The following is a 20,383-nucleotide window of genomic DNA, read 5'->3' on the forward strand; positions in this document are numbered from 1 at the left end:
AACTTGTACCCTCTCAAGAGATAATATTCCTGGGTGCAAGCTTAAATACAACTGCCCAGATGGCTGATCTCACGCCAGACAAACAAAGGCAACTGACTTCTTACTATGAAAAGATGGCAACAAAGACCCAGTTACCTGCAAGAAAAATTCTGCAGGCTTTGGGCTTCATGGCATCCTGCATTCTGCTAATTCCATATGCAAGACTGCATATGAGGAAGCTAAAATGGTATCTAAAAAGTGTTTGGACTCAACATTGCCACAGCCTGGAAACATTAATTACCCTCATTCCCTCCCTGCAACAGGAGTTTTGATGGTGGGCACTGGCCTGTCACCACAACAAGGGGCAGCCATTCACTTTGCCCACAGCCAGGCAAGACACTAACACATGCATCGGATTATGCCTGGGGGGCCCACATGGCAGGAAAATGTATTCAAGTCACGTGGCCCACAAGCCAAATGCATCTTCATATCAATCAAAAAGAGATGCTAGCGGCACAGAATGCCCTGACAGCCTTCAAGGACCTACTCCATCCAGGCCAACTGTTGATAAAGACGGACAATACTACAGTCATGTGGTACATAAACAAGCAAGGGGTCACAGATTCCTATCCCCTCTGCAGACAAGCCATGACTTTGTGGAACACAGCATTGACTTATCAAGTGCACTTGCAAGCACAATTCCTACAATACTCTAGCAGACGAACTAAGCAGAAACCTCATGGACCCTCACGAGTGGAAACTAGAGCCATAAGTCTTCAGCATGATAATAAGGAAATGGGGATACCCAGACATAGATCGATTTACCTCCCCTCACAACTGCCAACTACAGAGATTCTGCATAAGGACTCATCACAAACAAGCATGGAAGGTGGATGCTGTATCATTCAGCTGGAAAACCCTTATAGTATATGCCTTTCCTCCACTGCCTCGCCTCCTCAAGGTACTCCTAAAGGTCAGACAAGAGAAGCCAAAAATGATACTGATTGCCCCAGAGTGGCCATGCCAGCACTGGTATCCAATCCTAAAGAGCTTGTCTCAAGGCCCAGCCTGGACTTTACCTCAAATTCTTCATCTACTGACCCAACAAAACAATCAGATCCTGCACAGCCAACTCAGAACCCTAAATCTGGCTTACATGGTGGGTAATATAACCACACAGAACACACCTCTCTCTAAAGCAGTTATGGATGTTATTTTGGAGGCCAGGAGGTCCAGCACCAGAAAATCGTATGCAGAAAAATGGAAGAGATTCTGTGCTTGGAACCAGGCACAAGGAATTCACACTTGTTCCAAATATTCCTCAGATTTTACAATACCTAACTGAGATGCTGGACAAAGGCCTATCCTTCTCATCAATTAAGATCTATGCCTATGCCATTTCAACTCATTACACTACGGAACCACCTATTTTTTCACATCCATTGCTAAGGCAGTACCTCAGAGGGGCCAAAAACATAAGACCTCCAAGGAGAGCACCGATACCTACATGGGGACCTCAGTTTTGTCTTGGAAAAGATCACACTGCCTCCTTTTGAGCCAGCTAATACAGCAGAGGTAAAATTCTTATGGAAAACAGCTCTGCTCCTAGCAATAACTTCAGCAAGAAGAGTCTCAGAGTTGGGCATTAATGGCTGGTGGAACCTTTTATTTTTTTTCCATCCGGGCAGGGTTTCTCTAAGGACGAACCCAACATTTAGGCCTAAGGTAGTGTCCAGTGTGGCTCTTAACCAAGCCATTCATTTGCCTACTTTTTATCCAAACCCACAGAATAAAGGGGAGAGACTTCTGCACTCTTTGGACATACACAGACAGCTACGCTTCTACTTGTACAAAACTAAAGCTTTCAGAAAGACTGAGCAACTTTTAGTGGCATATGCTGCAGGATCACAAGGAAGGGCTATCTCAAAGCAGACTATTTCAAAATGGATAGGTCACTGCATTCGTTTCTGCTATTCACAACATGGCAAATCAGTGCCTAAGGGCATTAGGCCACATTCAAACAGTGCAGCAGCCACTTCAGCAGCCGTCCTCAGAGGAGTACCAATAAGGATATTTTGGAGGCTGCAACTTGGACTTCAGTGCACACTTTTACAAAGCACTACCACTTACCTCTTTACTCTAAATCCAGAGCAGGCTTTGCCACTGCAGTTCTGCAGGGCCTCATAGCCACTCCTAATTCTATTTAGGCCCAGCCACCCAACCTCAGCTTTTTGATTCAACCCAAGTGTAATGACTGCAACAGTGAAACACGAACATAGTACAGTTGTGTACCTACCATAAATGTAGATGTTCGAGTGTATTCACTGTTGCAGTCCAGGTTACCCTTCCACCATCCCCCTTTCATTGCTGGGACTTATCTGTACTTCTCTATTCTATACAACCTATTTGGTGTATTTGCTTGTAGATGAAGGTAATTTTTATGTTAGTGCATGCTTTTTTATAAGCAGAATTTTTAGCCTACCCTTTTGGGGACACCTGACATCTGGGGCAAGAAAAACTGAAGAAAATGGCATCGGCTGCATCTTTTATACCCCGGGCGCACTGACATCAGTCAAGAGGCGACAGCAACTGACGCTGGACCAGGACTTTGGAATTCAGGCCGACTGCGAGTAGCCTGCCAGCAGGATAACCCAAGTGTAATGACTGTAACATTGAATACACTCGAGCGTCTACATTCATGGTAGGTACACAACTGTACTTTTTCTTCCAAAGGGGATAACTATACATTTCTTGGCATTAAGCTTGAGCCCATGGCTCTGGCACCTGGCATCTGTTTCTGTAAAGCCCTTTTGTAGAATATCCACATTATTTGGGGATTCAGTAATGCCTCCCAGTTTGCAGTCATCTGCAAACTTTGTTAGCAAGAGTCCCGTAGTGTTGGCCTGTACTTCAGAGAAGTAGATGCCAAACAAGAGTGGTCCCAGGACTGAACCCTGAGGTACTCCACTCTTCACTTGTCTGGAGCTGGATTTGGAGTCGGCTGCTTTTACAGTCTGGGTTCTTGTCAGTAAGCCAGTTGTCAACCTATCGGGTGACGTAGGGATTTATGCCCAGCTTAGTAAGTTTATCTACGATTCCAGAGTGGGGGATGGTGTTGAAGGCCTTGGCGAGATCCAGATAGGCTGTGTGGACCGCCTTACCCTCGTCCACAGCTCTGGATACTGATTCGATAAGTCAATCAGATTCAGGACACAAGATTGGCCCCTCACAAACCCAAACTGGGTGGGGTCCAGTGTTTGAAGGTTGCCAATGTCTTTGTTTATAAGTTCCATGATAATGCGTTCCATGCCCTTGCAGATCAGGCTTGTCAGACTGATGGGACGGTAGTTCCCGGGATCCAAGGCAGATCCTCCCTTGTGGAGCGGGATAACTGCAGCTGTGCGCCACCCAGTGGGCACAAAGCCTTAGGTGAGGCTATGATTAAACATGATACTTAGGTGAGGTGCCAGTTCATTTTGTAGTTCATGTAGTATACAGCCTGGGATGTCATCTGGTCCCATGGATGCTGTATTCTTAGCTTTGGAGAGTGCGGTTTCTACCTGTGTGGCTGTGATTATCGGAATTTGGCAATCTTTTGGTATTTAGATGGGCCCTTTAGGGGGTGAGAGGAGGGTGAAGTTGGCACTAAATCGATCTGCCAGGATATTGGCAATATACTTGGGATCAGTATATTTAATGCCATTCTGTTGTAGCTCGGAGCAGATCTGAGTATTGCCATTTAGATTCTTGACATAACTATAGAAAGCCTTGTGGTTGTCTTTTGAATCTTTGGCAATTTTATTTTCGTAACTAGCTTTTGAGGATTTTATGAGTGATCTCAGCTTCTTACTGAGGCTGGTGAGGGAGTTTTTTGCATCCTGGGATTTTCCTCTTTTCTGCAACAGCTTTTTTCCTTCTGTTGTATAGTTTGTTTATAGCTGGGGACCAACAGATTGGCTTACTTTTTTTTGGAGAAGAGCATCTTGGTTCTATTTGGGATGGCATGATTTATGCACGAGTGGATGTGCTCGTACAGTACCTTAGTGTAGGATTCTGCAGTTGAACTTCCAGATTCCGTCTGTGTGGGTGTTGTGAAGTTTGTCACTTCTGACTTCAGTAGCATGAAGTTGGCTTTGGAGAAGTTTTTTAAGGAGGTTTCCTTACTGGGGGGGTGGGATGTGGATGTCAAAGGTGATTTGCTTATGGTCAGACCTGACCAATGAGGGGGTGACCACTGGTGTGGAGCATCTATCTCCCATGTTGGTAATGACCATGTCTAGGATATTGGAGCCCCTGGTGGGACAATGGATTAGTTGATCCAGAGCGTTGGAATTTATGAATTCCAAGAACCATTGGGAAAAGGAGTTGGTACCCGAGTAGTTTCCCAATTAATAGCAGGGTAGTTGAAATCACCCAGTATTAGGGTGTTTGGTTGTGCCTTAATATTTTCCAGTATGTTTAGAAAGGTGTAGTGAGAATCTTGGGGCATGGTGGGGTATCTGTAGCAAGCTACAGTTTGGATTGCAGTCTTACCTAGTGTTAGTTGCACCTGGAGAATTTCAGATGCATTGTGTTGGGCAACTAGCCTGGAGGTGTGAATATCCTTGGTGAATATGGACACTCCTCCACATTTAGTGTTTCGGTCCTGGTTTTGTGGCCGAAAGGTGTGGTAAGAGTTGTAGCCTTGTATTGCAGGGGTGCTCTCTGGAGCCTTGAACCAGGTCTCAGTTACTGCACTGATATTGATGTTCTCCATTTTTAGGAGTGCCTCGAGAGAGTGCATTTTGAGGTTTAGACTTCTAGCATTGAGTAGCATTACCTTCAGATTTTGCATGCTTGTATCTGTTACGGTGGTGGTTTTATCCTTTGAACCTTGCCACCCCTATAGTGCCTTTTTTAGGCAAGAGCTTTAGCCAGTAACCAGAATCCCAGGGGTGACAGGTGCAGACCATCTCTGGCAAAGCATTGTGGTTTGTTGATCATGTCTTCCCAGGCAGACAGATACTGGATCCCCTTTGAATGACACCAGAAGATTAGGCAATTGTTGAAGTCAATCATTTTGTCCTTATACTGTGGTATCATTCTGGGCGAAGGCAGGATGCTACTCAGGGCTAGGGTCATACCTGCCTGGGCCACCTGATCCAAGAGCTCTTCCATGTCTCTCTTCTTGTAGTCCAGGGAGGTACGTCTCAAGTCATTCACTCCAGGATGGACAGTGACAGAGTCATATTTTTACTTGTTTTGGAGTGACGAGTGCATGCGTTATGTGGCAGATCCTGGCACCTGACAGGCAGCTGACTGTAATTTTCTCCTTGTTCAGCCTGGTGAGTGAGACATCAGTGTGCCTGACTAGAGTCACCTATGACTAAAATGTTGGGTACATTGTCTTGCCTTAGGGGCTGCTGTTGGGTGGCGCACTGGTGGTGTGAGCTTTGTGTCACTTTGTGACTGTGTTTGCGTTTCAGATTCAGAGGTCCTTGTTGCTTGGGCAGGTTAATGTTAAGGGCCTCTGCATAGGGAGGCCTTAGGGATTTCTTACTCCTGCCCCCCAGCACAGGCCTTTAGCTGTCCCTCCTGTACTAGACATTGTTGATGCCTTTTTGGAATCTAGTTTGGCCCCTGACTCTCTACCTCCTGCTCCCAGAAAACCTGATAGATATTACAGGGTTCTGATTCTCACAAGTTCATTTTCAAAAATCCTACTGCGGATCCCGAGACCATTTCACAGGCTCCCAAGGGCATCAAAGCTACTACTGCCAAAAATCCTACCCCCTCTGATAGAGACTCCAGGGCGCTGGATAGATGGGGTAAGAAAGTATACACTTCTGCGACTTTGGCCATTAGGGCTTTAAACTGCCAGTTTCATATGAAGTATTAGCAGCATATTATTGGATTGCTTAAACAGAAAATTATGTTGATTCCTGATTGTGCTGAAAATGAGGATTTACAGGATTTAATGCATTCTGCTGAACAAGTTGGAAAACATACTTTGCAATGTGGCTTTGATTCACTAGAGGCATCTTGCACGGCTGCTGTCACTGGGTCTGTACTTAGAAGGTATGCTTGGCTTAAGGAGCAATCCTTGCCAGATCATGTTAAAACTAAATTACTGGATGCTCCCTTAATTCAGGACCGCCTGTTTGGTAATAAGGCAGAAGTTGTTCTTAAAAATATGGAGGAAAAAATCTAAATCTTTGCTAACTGTAAAGGATTTTCTTACATGTACAACCTCCAAGATTTACTAGGCATTGGCCTTCTAAGAATTGGTCCTTTCTTGCCTCTTCCAGGCCTTCAGTCCAAACCCAGATCCAGCAGAACACCCAGGCTTCAATCCCAGGGACCGCACAGGACTAAGCAGCAGGGGGGCCCCCCCTCTTCCAAATCTGGGAGTAGTACAGCTCCCTCCAATGGTACACTCTCTCAATGACTTCATTTTAAAACTTCCAAGCACTTCTCAACTGACTGCCCCTTTGTGGGGAAAGATTGCCCTGCATGCAAAAAACTGGGAGCTCATTACCCAGGACATATGGGATTTAAACATAGCGCCCCAAGGATACAGCTTTCACTTCCACACATTACCAACCCCAAACGGTTGGCCAGATCTACCCTCAAATCAGTGGGCAGAGGCTCAAAAGCAAGTACTCTCTCTTTTAAGTATAAAGGCTGTTCAGACTGTACCAGAAGAGGAAAAGGGACAAGGTTTCTACTCACGACTTTTCTGGTACCCAGAAAAGACAATTCATGGCATCCTATCCTGGACCTGTCTACTCTAAACACCTTTTTGGTGATTCCAAAATTCAAGATGCTGACTCTTCACTAGTTGCTTCCAATGCTAGGAAAAGATTCCTGGTTGGCAATACTCTATTTCAAGGAAGCCTACCTGCACATCCCAATCAGGGAATCTTGCAGAAGATACCTTCGCTTCAAAGCAGGCTACACGCACTATCAGTTCTATGCACTACCCTTTGGCTTATCTACTGCGCCCAGGGTATTCACATAGTGCCTGGCTCCAGTCTTTGCATTTTGCAGGCAAAGAAATATTCAAATATACCCATACCTGGACGATTGTCTAATTCAGTCAGAAAGCCAGGACGTACTCTTGAATCATCTGGCCTTTGTACAAAGGGTGCTAACTTTTCTGAGGTACACCATAAACTAAAAAAAATCGCACCTGGTACCCTGTCAACAAGTTATATTCCTGGGAGCAAGCTTGAATTCAACTTCCCAGATGGCTTTCCTCACGCCAGAGAAACAAATTCATTTGACAACCTACTTCAAACTAGTGGCCACGAATACCCTGCTATCTGCAAGGCAAATACTGCAAGCCTTGGGGTTCATGGCCCCCTGCATTCTTCTAATTCCATATGCAAGACTGCATATGAGGAAACTACAGTGGTATCTCAAAAGCCTATGGTGTCAACATTCTCAGGATCTAGAAGCAATGATTCCTATCATACCTTGCCTACGCCTAGAGTTTCTTTGGTGGGCAGAGGCTTGCCACCAAAACAAAGGACTGCCATTCACTCTACCCCCTGTCACCCAAACCTTAACAGACTCATCAAACCGTGCATGGGGAGCTCACCTGGCAGGGAAGTGCATTCATGGCAAATAGAACCCAAGTCAAATGCACCTGCATATCAATCAGAATGAAATGTTAGCTATACAGAATGCTCTGACAATCTTCAAGAGCCACATTCTTCCAAGGCAATTAATGGTAAAGACTGACAACACCACTGTTATATGGTACATAAACAAGCAGGGGGTACCCATTCTTACCCCCCTCTGCAGACTAGCCATGACATTGTGGAACACAGCCTTGAGCTACCAAGTGCATCTACTAGCTCAATTCCTACCAGGAAAACTAAATACACTGGCAGATGGACTAAGCAGAAACCTCATGGACCCACACGAGTGGAAACTGGAACCAAAGATTTTCAACATGTCAAACAAATAGGGGAGCGCAGACATAGACCTGTTTGCCTCCCCCCAGAACTACCAGTTGGACAAATTTTGCACGACGACTCCCCAGAAACAAGCTTGTAAGTGGATGCTCTGTCCTTCAGCTGGAAAGACCTATCAGTTTATGCATTTCCTCCTCTGCCTCTCCTTTCCAAAGTACTGCTAAAGATCAAAGAGGACAAACCAAGGACGATATTGATTGCACCAGACTGGCCACGCCAACACTGGTACCTCCTCTTGCGCAGTGTGTAACTGTTGTCCCCATGGCACCTGCCTCTGACCCCTACCCTGTTCTCAGCAAGTGAACCAGATTCTGCACCCTCAGCTTCAAACCCTGAACCTAGCAGCCTGGCTAATTACCTAATCTCTCCTTTACCATCCCTCAGTAAACCAGTGATGGATATCATTTTAGAGGCAAGGAGGCCTAGTACTAGAAAATATTATGGTGAACAATGGAAAAGATTCTGTGCTTGGTACCAATCTCAAGGGATGAGCACTGCAGCGCCCAACTTATCTCAGATTTTACATTACTTAACTGTGATGCTTCACAAGAGCCTTTGTTTTTCCTCCATTAAAAATCACGCCTCAGTCATTTCAGCTCATTATAACACAGAACCTCCCCTCTTCTCTCATCCACTGCTCAGGTAGTTCCTTAGAGTGGCCAAAAATTTAAAACCACCCAGGAGAGCACCAACTCCAGTACCTTAACTTTGTATTGGAGAAACTCACTCTTCCTTCTTTCGAGCCAGCTGCTAGTGCAGATTTAAAATTCCTTTCTTGGAAAATAGCCTTCTTTTTAGCAATCCCTTCAACAAAAAGGGTATCTGAATTACAGGCCCTTATGGCAGTGGAGCCTTTCATCATCTTTCATACGGAGAGGGTGTCCCTCAGAACCAATCCCTCCTTCATGCCCAAGGTGGTATCCAGTGTAGCTCTCAATCAGTCCATTCATTTGCCAGCCTTCTTTCCTAATCCACAGAACAAAGGAGAATGGATACTGCACCCCTTAAATGTGCACAGACAGCTTAGATTTTACTTGGACAGGACTAAACCTCAAAGGAAATCTGAACAACTGCTGGTGGAATTTTCCTGCAGGGGCAGAGGGGGAGGCTATTTCAAAGCAAACCATTTCCAAATGGATAGTCCATTGCATTCATTTCTGCTATAAGCACAATGGAAAACTGATCCCGCAGGGGATCAGACCCCATTCAACCAGGGCTGCATCTACCTCTACAGCCTTTCTCAGAGGTGTCCCTACCAGGGACGTCCTAGAAGCTGCTACCTGAAGTTCTGTACATGCCTTCACCAAGCATTACCATTTGCCAATTTTCTCTAAATCCAGAGCTGGCTTTGCCACTGCAGTCTTGCAGGGTCTTATAGCTGGTCTTAATGCTATCTAAATTCCTCCTCCCATCCTTCGCTTTGGGAATCTACCCAAATGTGATGACTGCAGCAGTGAAACACGAAGAACATAGTACAGTGTTATGCACTTACCATAAATGTAGATGTTTGAGTGTATTCAGTGTTGCAGTCCTGGTTACCCTCCCTCCAGCCCCTTGTTCTTTTTTTGGCTATACCTCTACTCTAATTTACTGTGCTTAAAAGCTTTTTGGTGTATTCGCTTTTTTATTGGAGGTATATCCTTGTGTATATATGTATGTATATATGTATGTATGTATATATATATATATATATATATATATATATATATGTTTTATTGCTTCCCATTAAGGGGGCACCTGACATCTGGTTCAAGAAAAACTGATGTAATGGCGTCGGCTGTATGTTTTATACCCCTGATGATCTGACATCACAGAAAGAGAGCAACCGACGCAGGACCTAAGACTTTGTTAATCAGGCCAGCTGAGGGCTACTGCATGCAGACAACCCAAATGTGTGATGACTGCAGCAGTGAATACACTCTAACATTTACATTTGTGGTAAGTGTACACAACTGTACTTACTCTGTATGCCCTGTCCTGTTTGTGTGATGTTGAATTCTGCTCTTAGCTAGGACCATGCACAGGAATTGGTCAGTGTTTCTCTTATCTCTCAGAATATGAACAGAAAAGAAATGGTGCAGATGAACATCTGTCTCCCGCTGAGCTGAATGTCTGTTTGGGCAGCTGTGGTGTTGTACTAATATGTGCAAGTTGGGCCAGAGGTCCTGTCTTCGGCAGAAATCCCAGTAGTCAGTATTTCTACTACAGCAGTGATCTATTATAGCAGTCTAGTGTGTTCCTCCAACACACACCGTCTGTTTGTATAACGGCTTGAAGAAGACCTTGTCGAAAGCGCTTGCCGGATGTTTTAATAAACTAATTTTTTTACTTTTCACTTCGCTGAACGCTTGGATTATTGTATAAGTGTGATTCACAAGTTATTGTTCGGTGGAGTCGACTGGTGTTGTTGGAAATACCTAACAGTGCTGAATAGCAAATTGTGACTTTTGCAGCTGCTATTACTGAACTCAAATTCGTATTAAGTTGTGTCTAGCAGGTAGCCACGGTGAATTTTAACGGACTTTGTTATCCAGATTACTGTTTTGATGCCCTTTCTGAGGATGGTGCAGGTTTTGATCAGAGACATTTTTGTAAGCCTGCTGTCATGATCTGCTTTATCATTTAACTGCACTACTCAGGAATAAGATTGCTTTAAAAAAATATTTTTTTATGCAAATACAGTAAGTCCAGATTTAGGAAACATTTGTATATGTAGATCTGCTGCTACCTTTGTACAGGTTGCAAGGAGAGTAGAGCTGACAGGTTTTTAAAGTGCCATCCTCATCATGGCCTTCTGGTTCATTTAAAGATGACGGTGATTGCTAGTTGATGGCTAATCTCTTATCTGTGAATGTGCCAGTCCTGGTGTTTGTGAACTGCATTTGGAATGTTATGCATTAATGTATTTCAACTTGTCTGACAGCAGCATCTAAGTTTCTGTAACTGTATTTGTGGTCATTTTGACAATGGTATTCACATTGTTTTGCCCTAGTTGAGCAGTTGTAAAAATCCCGAGGTGCTGTGATTTTCGTTTTTTTTTTCTCCATGTTGCAGGACTTGGACGTGAAATCTTTGCTTTTGGAAGCATATGTGAAGGGACAGCAGGAGCTCCTGTATGTTGTGCCATTTGTTGCCAAAGTGTTAGAGTCCAGTATCCGAAGTATGGTGAGTGATGTCTTCGCTTATCTTCCAACTGCAGGTCATGAAAAGCAGAAGTATTATGCTTACTTGAATGCCTGTCAAGCATTTAACTTTAGATGTCCATTTGTGTGTGCGTATATATATATATATATATATATATATATATATATATATATATATATATATATATATATATATATATATATATAAATAAATCTATATATAGCATTCTTTATTTCACAGAAGTTAAAAACATGCTGTAATGGGGTTTAGTATGTAATTCCACAGCCTTGCTTTCCTCGCACACCTACTTTTCTCATCCTCACAGTAGTGAGGGTTATAATGGAGGGAAATGTGATACTGAAAACATTGCTGTCATTTTACTGAGAGTAGAAAGAATGCAATATGAGGAGACTGGATGAGGAAGTATTTTCTATTGAGGAGGTGGTAGGCCCCAAGAATGAGGCCTTTCTTATCAAAAGAAAACTGCAGTCTTCTGACTTATTGCTTTCTGCAATAAATACAGGGTTACCAGCACATTGTGTTTTCCATCCAGTCAAACCAGGATTCTGATTCCCATAACAGTCAAAACTAAGAAAGTCAGATCTTCTCTTCATAGCCCCCTTCTGCCCACATCAGCTAGTTGACATGACTTTATAAGGGCTAAGGAACTCATTTTATTGTTAGTCACCTAAAGCAACTTGGAGGGACTCTGAGATCCACATGTCAGGGCTCTACAGCTCCCAACTTAGTTTTTCAGGCTAGTGTGTGCAGAAATGTTACCTCAACTTGGTAGTGTTACATGAGAAACCAGGAAGTCCTTCATATAGAAGTTGAAAAATTTCCTTTCATTGCAGCATCCTTTGTATAGGCACACTGTTTAAAATCATCTATGGGATACTGCTATGCCATTTGGAACATTTTTATAATGGTCAGGCTGTCCATTAAATTTCATTTTTCCCCATTTCAGCATGCTAATCCTAACTATCTCTCTAACACTGCCTTAAAGTTGCTTTTACTAAGTGGTCTGATATGGCTGTCTGCCTTTGGTCTCACTTTTCAGTTCACTTTCCCAGACCCCACTTTGTAACAGAGCAATCTGCTTGCATGCAGTCACTGGTTTGCAGCTCCCTTAAGTGATCTGCAATGTGTGCCAGTGGTCTAGGCTTGGGTGTCTCCCCTGCCCCGACTCACTTCACAGGCAAGTGACACTTGTTTGCATATAGGCACTGGTAGATATGGTATGCTTTTTGCATTTGTGCACACCCCTGTCTTGGAACGTGCACTGTTTCTTCCACAGTTTTATTGTACTTTCTTTTTTGCCTTATTGTGGGTTTTTTTTTTTGCTTATATTTTGCTTAAAGTACATGCTGTTTTTGGTATTGATGTCTGTCCTGCTTTGCAGCCCCACCCTACCCATTCTTACCCTACATGTGTACTGTTATGTGGTTTTACATTAGGCTTTTTTTTTTCCATTTCTGTGCCCATTGCAGTGTGATTACAGACTGCAGTGCGCTACAGTCTCTGTATTGTCATACAGTTTTTGCATTTCTGACCTGTATCACTGCCACTCTGCTGTGTTCCATCAGTTATCTGCATGAGCAGACTTTGACTTGGGAGATGTGGCCCATTTTGTCGTTCTCTCACTTTCCCCTTGCACCTCACCTCTCAGTGTATTTATTAAAACTTAATGCCTTCCTCAAAATTCCAACTGCTTAGTCAACTGCACTTATTTTTGCAAAACAGGTCTTGCCATGTACTATTACACTTTCGATTAAGCTAATATTCCTAATTGACTTTTAATTTTAAAACCTAAATGCTAGCCTTGACAATTTACAGTACACAACTTGAACTGAGTCCTAACTCTTTGCATAGATTACATATGCTTATTCTATTAATATGCCTAGCTGTATTAAGTACCTTAATTTGAAATTCAAGCTATTCTGTAATGGGTTCTTGTGTGTAATACTTTTTTTTTTCTGTTGCTCCTGCTTAGGTTGTGACTGAAAAGGGTCAGTAGACCAGTACAAATGGCAGTACACGAGTGTACATAACATGTTTACATGTACACTTAAAATACATATTTATCATTCTGTAATTTTTACTAGAAAACGTGCACGTCTGGTTATAGCCATAGAACAGAAAGATGAGTTTCAAACCCACTGATGCGCAAGTAGTCGAAAGACTTCCTGTGTTTTAATAACCAGTGCAACAAAGCAAATGAATATGAAAGTTGAAACTTCATAACGTAGGTTCTGTATGCGTCTGGTAGAAAATGCTGCTTAACACATTTAGGTCTTTGATCACAACCAATTGAAACACTAGAACAGGTGTTGGAGTGGGTCCTGTGAAGTTGGAAACTTCCACCATGGTTAGATTGCAACTCTCCAAAACTCGAAATGCTGTTAAACACCATACAAAACCCCCACATATATCCACAAATATTTTTACCATATTGTCATAACATGATGCACATTACATGCAATCGTTTTATTATAGATTGTCACTTTATTACCCTAATCCAGCCCCTGTCCCTGTGAACCCTATACCTTATCTTAAAAAAAAAAATTCTGTAATTGTACCAATTAACAAGACAGGCTGAGAGACATGAAGACTTGCAACACCAGATCTCTTCCCTTATCTGGCCCTCATACCCTTCCACACAGTAAAGCTATGCCCTTCTCTAACGCTTACCCTAACCCATAGATACTATTGTGTGCACATACATACTAAAGCTATGCCTTTCCCTAATCCCCCAAGCACACACCCCCACACAGTCCCACCCCTACCCAAACATGATCGTTCAAGCTGCCCTTTAATTTATTCATCAAAAGTACGTGCAATAAATGGGTATACATGTATACAAATGTGTTTATATGAATGTATGTGCAGAAGACCTTGTCTGATCTGCTGTGTCATTTAAGAAAATGTACTCTGTGTAGAGCTAGATACGAATCTCTGGAAAACTGCAGAATGAAGTTGATATTCAAGTTATAGTTTTTTTTTTCCTGGCTGTGGAGTTCTAAGTGACCTGAGTATGAACAAAAAAATCTGCATAACAAAACTCTAAAATGGAATCTTAAGTTTCCCTTAACATAAAGGAAGATGTTCTTCGTGTTTCACTGTTGCAGTCATCACATTTGGGTTATCCTGCCAGGGGTAACCTTCAGTCGGCCCGAATACCAGAGGCTTAGTATTTCTGTGTCGATTGCTGTCTCTTCAGGACTGACATCAGGTTGTCAGGGGTATAAAAATAGGCAGCCAACGCCATTACATCAGTGTTTCTTGCCAAGGAGCCCGAAGCAGAAGCAGTTCGCACAAGTGCAGGTCGGCCACTACCCGAGTTTTCATTTCTGAAATTTAATCATCTTGAAGTCCTCTAAAGCTAAGTACCCTGTTGGGGATCCTGATGTCCTTCATGGATGCATCTGCAGTCATAACAAATGGGTTGTCCTGTCGTCAGGCAGCCCTTCGGTCGGCCGGATTCCAAAGTCTGGGTCCGGCTTCGGCTGATGTCGCACTTCACCCGACGTCATCTCTGCTAGTCTTCGGGTATAAAGGCATCCGCCGACGCCATTTTCCTCAGTCTTTCTTGCCGCGTGGCGCCCGAAGCAGAAGCTGTTCGCAAGTGCCGGTCGGTCAGATCCAGAGATTCCTACTACCGAAACTACTTCGAAGACTTCTAAAAAGCTAAGTACCCCGTTGGGGACTCTTTCTTGCCTCAGCCGATGTCAGAAAAAGTAAATAACTGTTTAACTTGTGGGAAACAAATACCTCATAAAGATTTCCACTCTTACTGTCTACCTTGTTTAGGCACAGACCACGACGTAGCTGCCTGTTTAGCCTGTGCTTCCTTCAACCGACGAACGCTTAGGCATCGGTCGGAGTTTGCTGAACAGTTTTTCGGCTCAGATTTTGCGTACATTATGCCGTCGGATCCTCCGACTACCCAAATAGTTAAAAAATGCAAAGAAAAAGACCGACACTCGCGGTCCGCGGTTTCGGCCGAAACCACGGTTAAGCAAGCCGCGAGTGTCTCGGTTTCGGCCGAAACCGAGAAAACCGGTCAATCTTCAGCCGAATCCATGACTACTACCGAGGCTCCTGCTACATTAGTTGAATCGGCCTCTGAAGTTTTGCCTACTACCGTGGTTTCCAGTGACTTATCTGACACCATCCCTTTGGATGCGTCTACCCCAGCACGTGGTGCTGCTAGGCCTCCTGCAGCCATGTCTATAAAGGCCTTTGCCAGGGCCAAAGCAGCCAAAACAGTTAAATCAGTGCCTGCTAAGGCCCCCTCTCACAGACACACTTCTAGTTCTCAAATGCTTACTCTGGCAGAGGATTTAATCTCCTTAATTAGGGGATCCCAATCTCACCTAGACAGGGCCTCTCAGCCCCCAAAAAAGAGACCTAGGGCAGAGCCACCCCAGCCTGAGTCCTCTGATGATTCTTCGGATGACTCTGACACTACAGACCAGCCAGAGGCTCCTTTTTCCACTTATGAAGATTCCGATGCTGATGAATCCATTCCATCTGCCTCTCCTCCAGAGGAATTTTCCTTTGGGGAAACCTTACATGCCATGAGAGAACAATTCCAATGGCAGGGACAAGATTTCTCAGATTCAAGAAAAAGGCTTAGGACTTTTTTGCACTTACCACAACATAGACCCTTAGCTATACCTCCAGTTTTGCCTGTTGTGGATGATGCATTTAATGATGTTTGCTCTGCACCTGATTCTGTACCCCCAGCCCCTGCCAAACCAGACAGATTTTACAGGGTGCCACCCACTCATCACTACCTTTTCAAGGCCCCACTTGCAGATCCTGAAACTATATCCCAGGGGCCTAAGGCAGTAGCTTCCACCTCAGCAAAAAACCCTCTCCCTTCTGAAAGGGAATCAAGGTCCTTAGAGATGGGGCAAAAAAGTTTACACCTCTGCTACTCTCTCAGCTAGAGCTTTAAACTGTCAGTTTCACATGATCCAATACCAAGAGTTTATGCTTGATCAGTTAACTAAGAAACTATCTTCTGAAGAGTCCTTGGATAAGAAATATGTTTTAGAAATGGTGAATAACATACAACAGGTTAGTAACCATTCTTTAAAATGTGGCTATGATGCACTGGAGGCTTCATTTAGATCAGCCATGACTGGCACAGTGATAAGAAGGCATGCATGGTTGAAAGAACAGGTCCTGCCAGACCATGTTAAAGCAAAGCTGTTAGATGCTCCTATGGATAAGGACAGTCTATTTGGTACCTCTGCTCAGCAAGTAATGAAGAAGATGGAAGAGAAGGCAAAATCTGTACAAACAGTTAAGGATTTCTTACAGGTTCAGCCCCCAAGGTTTAGCAGGAACTGGCCTGCCAAAAACTGGTCCTTTCCAGACTCATCAAAATCTCAAAGAGGCAGGAATAGACGCTCTAGAGGCAGAAATCAACCCAGAGGAGGTGCCTATAGAGGACGCCAGTGGCAAGGCAATAACCAGCGAGGCACGGACACAACCACTGCCACTGCAACAGGACTATCACAGTGACTTGGCTCTAACACCGCCTACCAGGGAGCAAATAGCAGCACCTTTAGGCGGAAAGTTAGCCTTATTTTCCAAAAATTGGCACAATATCACAAAAGACAAGTGGATTTTAAAAACCATAGACCAAGGCTACAGGTTCCACTTCCACACATTACCAGTAAAAAGAGGAATGCCAAACCTACCTCCAACTCAAAAAACAGAAGCTCTAAAGCAGGTAGCTCAACTAGCAAAGATGAGAGCTGTGGAAAGAGTGCCAATACCACAACAGGGCAAAGGATTCTACTCAAGACTCTTTCTAGTCCCAAGAAAAGAGAAAAGTTGGAGGCCTATTCTCGATCTGTCCGTCTTAAACACATACCTCATCGTCCCAAAATTCAAAATGCTGACCCTACAGCAACTTCTTCCCATGCTGGGCAAGGAGTGTTGGCTGGTAACTCTAGATCTCAAGGAGGCATACCTGCACGTCCCCATACGACCAAATTGCAGAAGATACCTCAGATTTCTTGCAGGATCAGAGCATTATCAATTCTCAGCATTGCCTTTTGGCTTATCTACTGTGCCCAGAGTATTCACAAAATGCCTGGCATCAGTAATTGCTCATTGCAGGCTACAGGGAATCCAAATCTACCCATACCTGGACGACTGCCTGTTACAAGCGGACAACAAAGACAAGCTGACAACAGATTTACAAAGGGTCATTTGCTTACTACAAGCCCTGGGATACACAGTCAATTTAAAAAAGTCAAGACTGGTACCATGCCAGACAAGAACTTTCTTGGGTGCAGAATTGGACACAGTAAAACAAATGGCATTCCTGACTGCAGAAAAACAAGAACAACTTCCTCTTTACTTCTTGGCATTAACAAAGCAGAACAAACTAACAGCAAGAAAAATACTACAGGCCTTGGGCTTCATGGCATCATGCATAATCCTGATCCCCCATGCCAGACTGCATATGAGAAAGCTACGGTGGTACCAAAAAAAATTATGGTCTCAACACAGGCACAGCTTAGAAACCGAAATCCCTCTAATCCCATGCCTGAAACAAGAGTTCCTATGGTGGGCCCAAGCATGCCAGTCAAACCTAGGCTTGCCCTTCCACAACTGTCAAGCAAACCAAATCATCACAACGGACGCCTCAGACCTAGGCTGGGGGGCGCACATGTTGGACAAGTGCATACAAGGATTGTGGACTCCAGACCAACTGCACCTGCACATAAACCAAAAAGAAATGCTGGCAGTAAAACTAGCAATTCAGAAATTCAGGCCATTTCTCAAAGAAGGCCATTTACTGATAAGGACAGACAACACCACAGTCATGTGGTACATCAACAAGCAAGGAGGCACTCATTCATACCCCCTTTGCAGAATGACTCTGGACCTTTGGAATATGGCTCTGAGCTACAACATCCAGTTACAGGCAATATTTGTGCCCGGAAAAGAAAACACCCTAGCAGACATGTTAAGCAGAACCACCTCGGATGCTCACGAATGGATGCTGCACCCGGACATCTTCAAGACCATCACGAAGAAATGGGGAATGCCACAAATAGACCTATTCGCATCCCCACTCAACCACCAGCTCAAGAAATTCTGCACAAGGACGTGCCACCCAAGTGCATTGAAGGTGGACTCTCTATCCTTCAGTTGGAAAGACCTGATAGCATATGCATTTCCTCCTCTTCCTTTGATGCACAAGGTGCTACTGAAAATCAGAGGAACGCCCAAGGATAATTCTGATAGCTCCAAATTGGTCAAGACAACACTGGTATCCTTTGCTGAGGAGCATGTCACAGGGGAGAATGTGGTCAATACCCCTGATGCCTTTGATGTTAACTCAGAACAACTACAACATCATGCACCCAAATCTGAAAACCTTACAATTGACTGCCTGGAACGTCACTTAACAGCAACTAACCCAGACTTATCCCAAAGGGTTAAAGACATTATCCTTGAAGCCCGCAGACCTTCAACAAGAAAGAACTATGCAGGAAAATGGAAAAGGTTTGTCACTTGGAGTGCTGAAAGAGGAAAAGATGTGTCAAACATAGACATTGCTAACATCCTGGAGTACTTGGCAGAGCTTCTACACACATGCCTGTCCTATTCCTCCATCAAGATACATGCATCAGCTATTTCTGCAGAGTACAGCTTCGAGCCACCTGTCTTCTCGCATCCCCTACTCAGGCAATTCCTCAGAGGGATCAAGAATGTAAAACCCCCTAGGAAACCACCATTGCCAGCATGGGACTTGAACTTTGTGCTAGAAAAATTGACACTCCCGCCTTTTGAACCAGCAGCAACAGCAGATCTACAACACCTGTCATGGAAAACTGCTTTCCTACTGGCAATTACCTCAGCAAGGAGGGTTTCGGAACTACAGGCCTTAATGGCAGTGCAACCCTTCCTAATCTTCCATCAAGATAGGTTGTCCATGAGAACTAATCCTACATTTATGCCTAAGGTGGTATCCAGAGTGTCTTTAAACCAGGCAATCCACCTACCTACCTTCTTTCCCAATCCACAGAACAGAGGGGAAAGACTGCTGCACGCCTTGGATGTACATAGGCAGTTACGCTACTACCTGGACAGAACCAAAGGTAACAGAAAAACTGACCAGCTTTTAGTAGCCTATGCAACAGGAAGGGAAGGAAAAGCAATTTCCAAACAGCCAATCTCCAAATGGATAGGAAATTGCATAAGATTCTGTTACTCCTACCATGGAAAACCAATTCCACAGAACATAAGACCTCATTCTACAAGGGCAACAGCCACTACCACAGCTTTCTTACGAGGAGTGGCAACCAAGGACATTATTGAGGCGGCTACTTGGACCTCCGTGCATACATTTGCCAAGCATTATAATTTACCTCTATACTCTTGATCCCGAGCAGGGTTTGCCACTGCTGTACTGCAAGGGATCCTAACTACACCATAATTTTTCTTCCTCCACCCCTAGTTTGGCTATGGTATTCTACCCATTTGTTATGACTGCAGATGCATCCATGAAGGACATAGTACAGTTTTGTACCTACCATAAATGTAGATGTCCGAACTGGATAGCATCTGCAGTCAGGATTACCCACCCTCCTTCCCCTCTGTGGTACTCCTAGGGTATTTACTCTCCTAATAGCTAGCTAGGGGGGAGTCTCTTATGGTGTATTTGTTTGTATATATGTACATACATGCTTATTTTTTGTGTTTGCCTTCTACCTTGGCTGTAAACATTGGCATTTATCCAAAATCTAGCCTTTCAAGAGGGCAACTGGCATCTGGGGCAAGAAACACTGAGGAAAATGGCGTCGGCTGATGCCTTTATACCCGAAGACCAGCAGAGATGACGTCGGGTGAAGTGCGACATCAGCCGAAGCCGGACCCAGACTTTGGAATCCGGCCGACCGAAGGGCTGCCTGACGACAGGACAACCCATTTGTTATGACTGCAGATGCTATCCAGTTCGGACATCTACATTTATGGTAGGTACAAAACTGTACTTTTTCTTGCTCTAACCGATGTCAGAAAAAAGTAACAATTGTCTCGCCTGTGGAAAGCAAATACCACACTGAGATTTCCATTCTTACTGCGTCGCCTGTTTAGGCCCAGACCACGACGTACCTCTGTCGGTTTTGTGTGTTGTTCAACTCCCAAACTGTTTGTTGTCCAGGCCCTTATTGTATCTAAATACTTTCGATGTTCTGCGTGTTTCACTGTTGTAGTCATCACACTTAGGTTATCTGCCTGCAGGTAGCCCTCAGTCGGCCCAAATA

At 44.1% G+C, this 20,383-nt stretch overlaps 1 protein-coding gene across 1 annotated transcript in view; it reads left to right on the forward strand.

The window, feature by feature from the left end:
* CNOT1 (CCR4-NOT transcription complex subunit 1) overlaps nt 1-20,383 on the forward strand; it is a 4,219,019-nt gene that overhangs the window by 2,573,368 nt on the left and 1,625,268 nt on the right. The window contains exon 26 of the mRNA XM_044079520.1: nt 10,995-11,105. Coding sequence (XP_043935455.1) covers nt 10,995-11,105 — 111 coding nt within the window. The remainder of the gene's footprint in view (nt 1-10,994; nt 11,106-20,383) is intronic.

This window comes from Protopterus annectens, chromosome 8.part0, assembly GCF_019279795.1.
Source record: "Protopterus annectens isolate FY-2018-M chromosome 8.part0, PAN1.0, whole genome shotgun sequence".
Taxonomy (NCBI): domain Eukaryota; kingdom Metazoa; phylum Chordata; order Ceratodontiformes; family Protopteridae; genus Protopterus; species Protopterus annectens.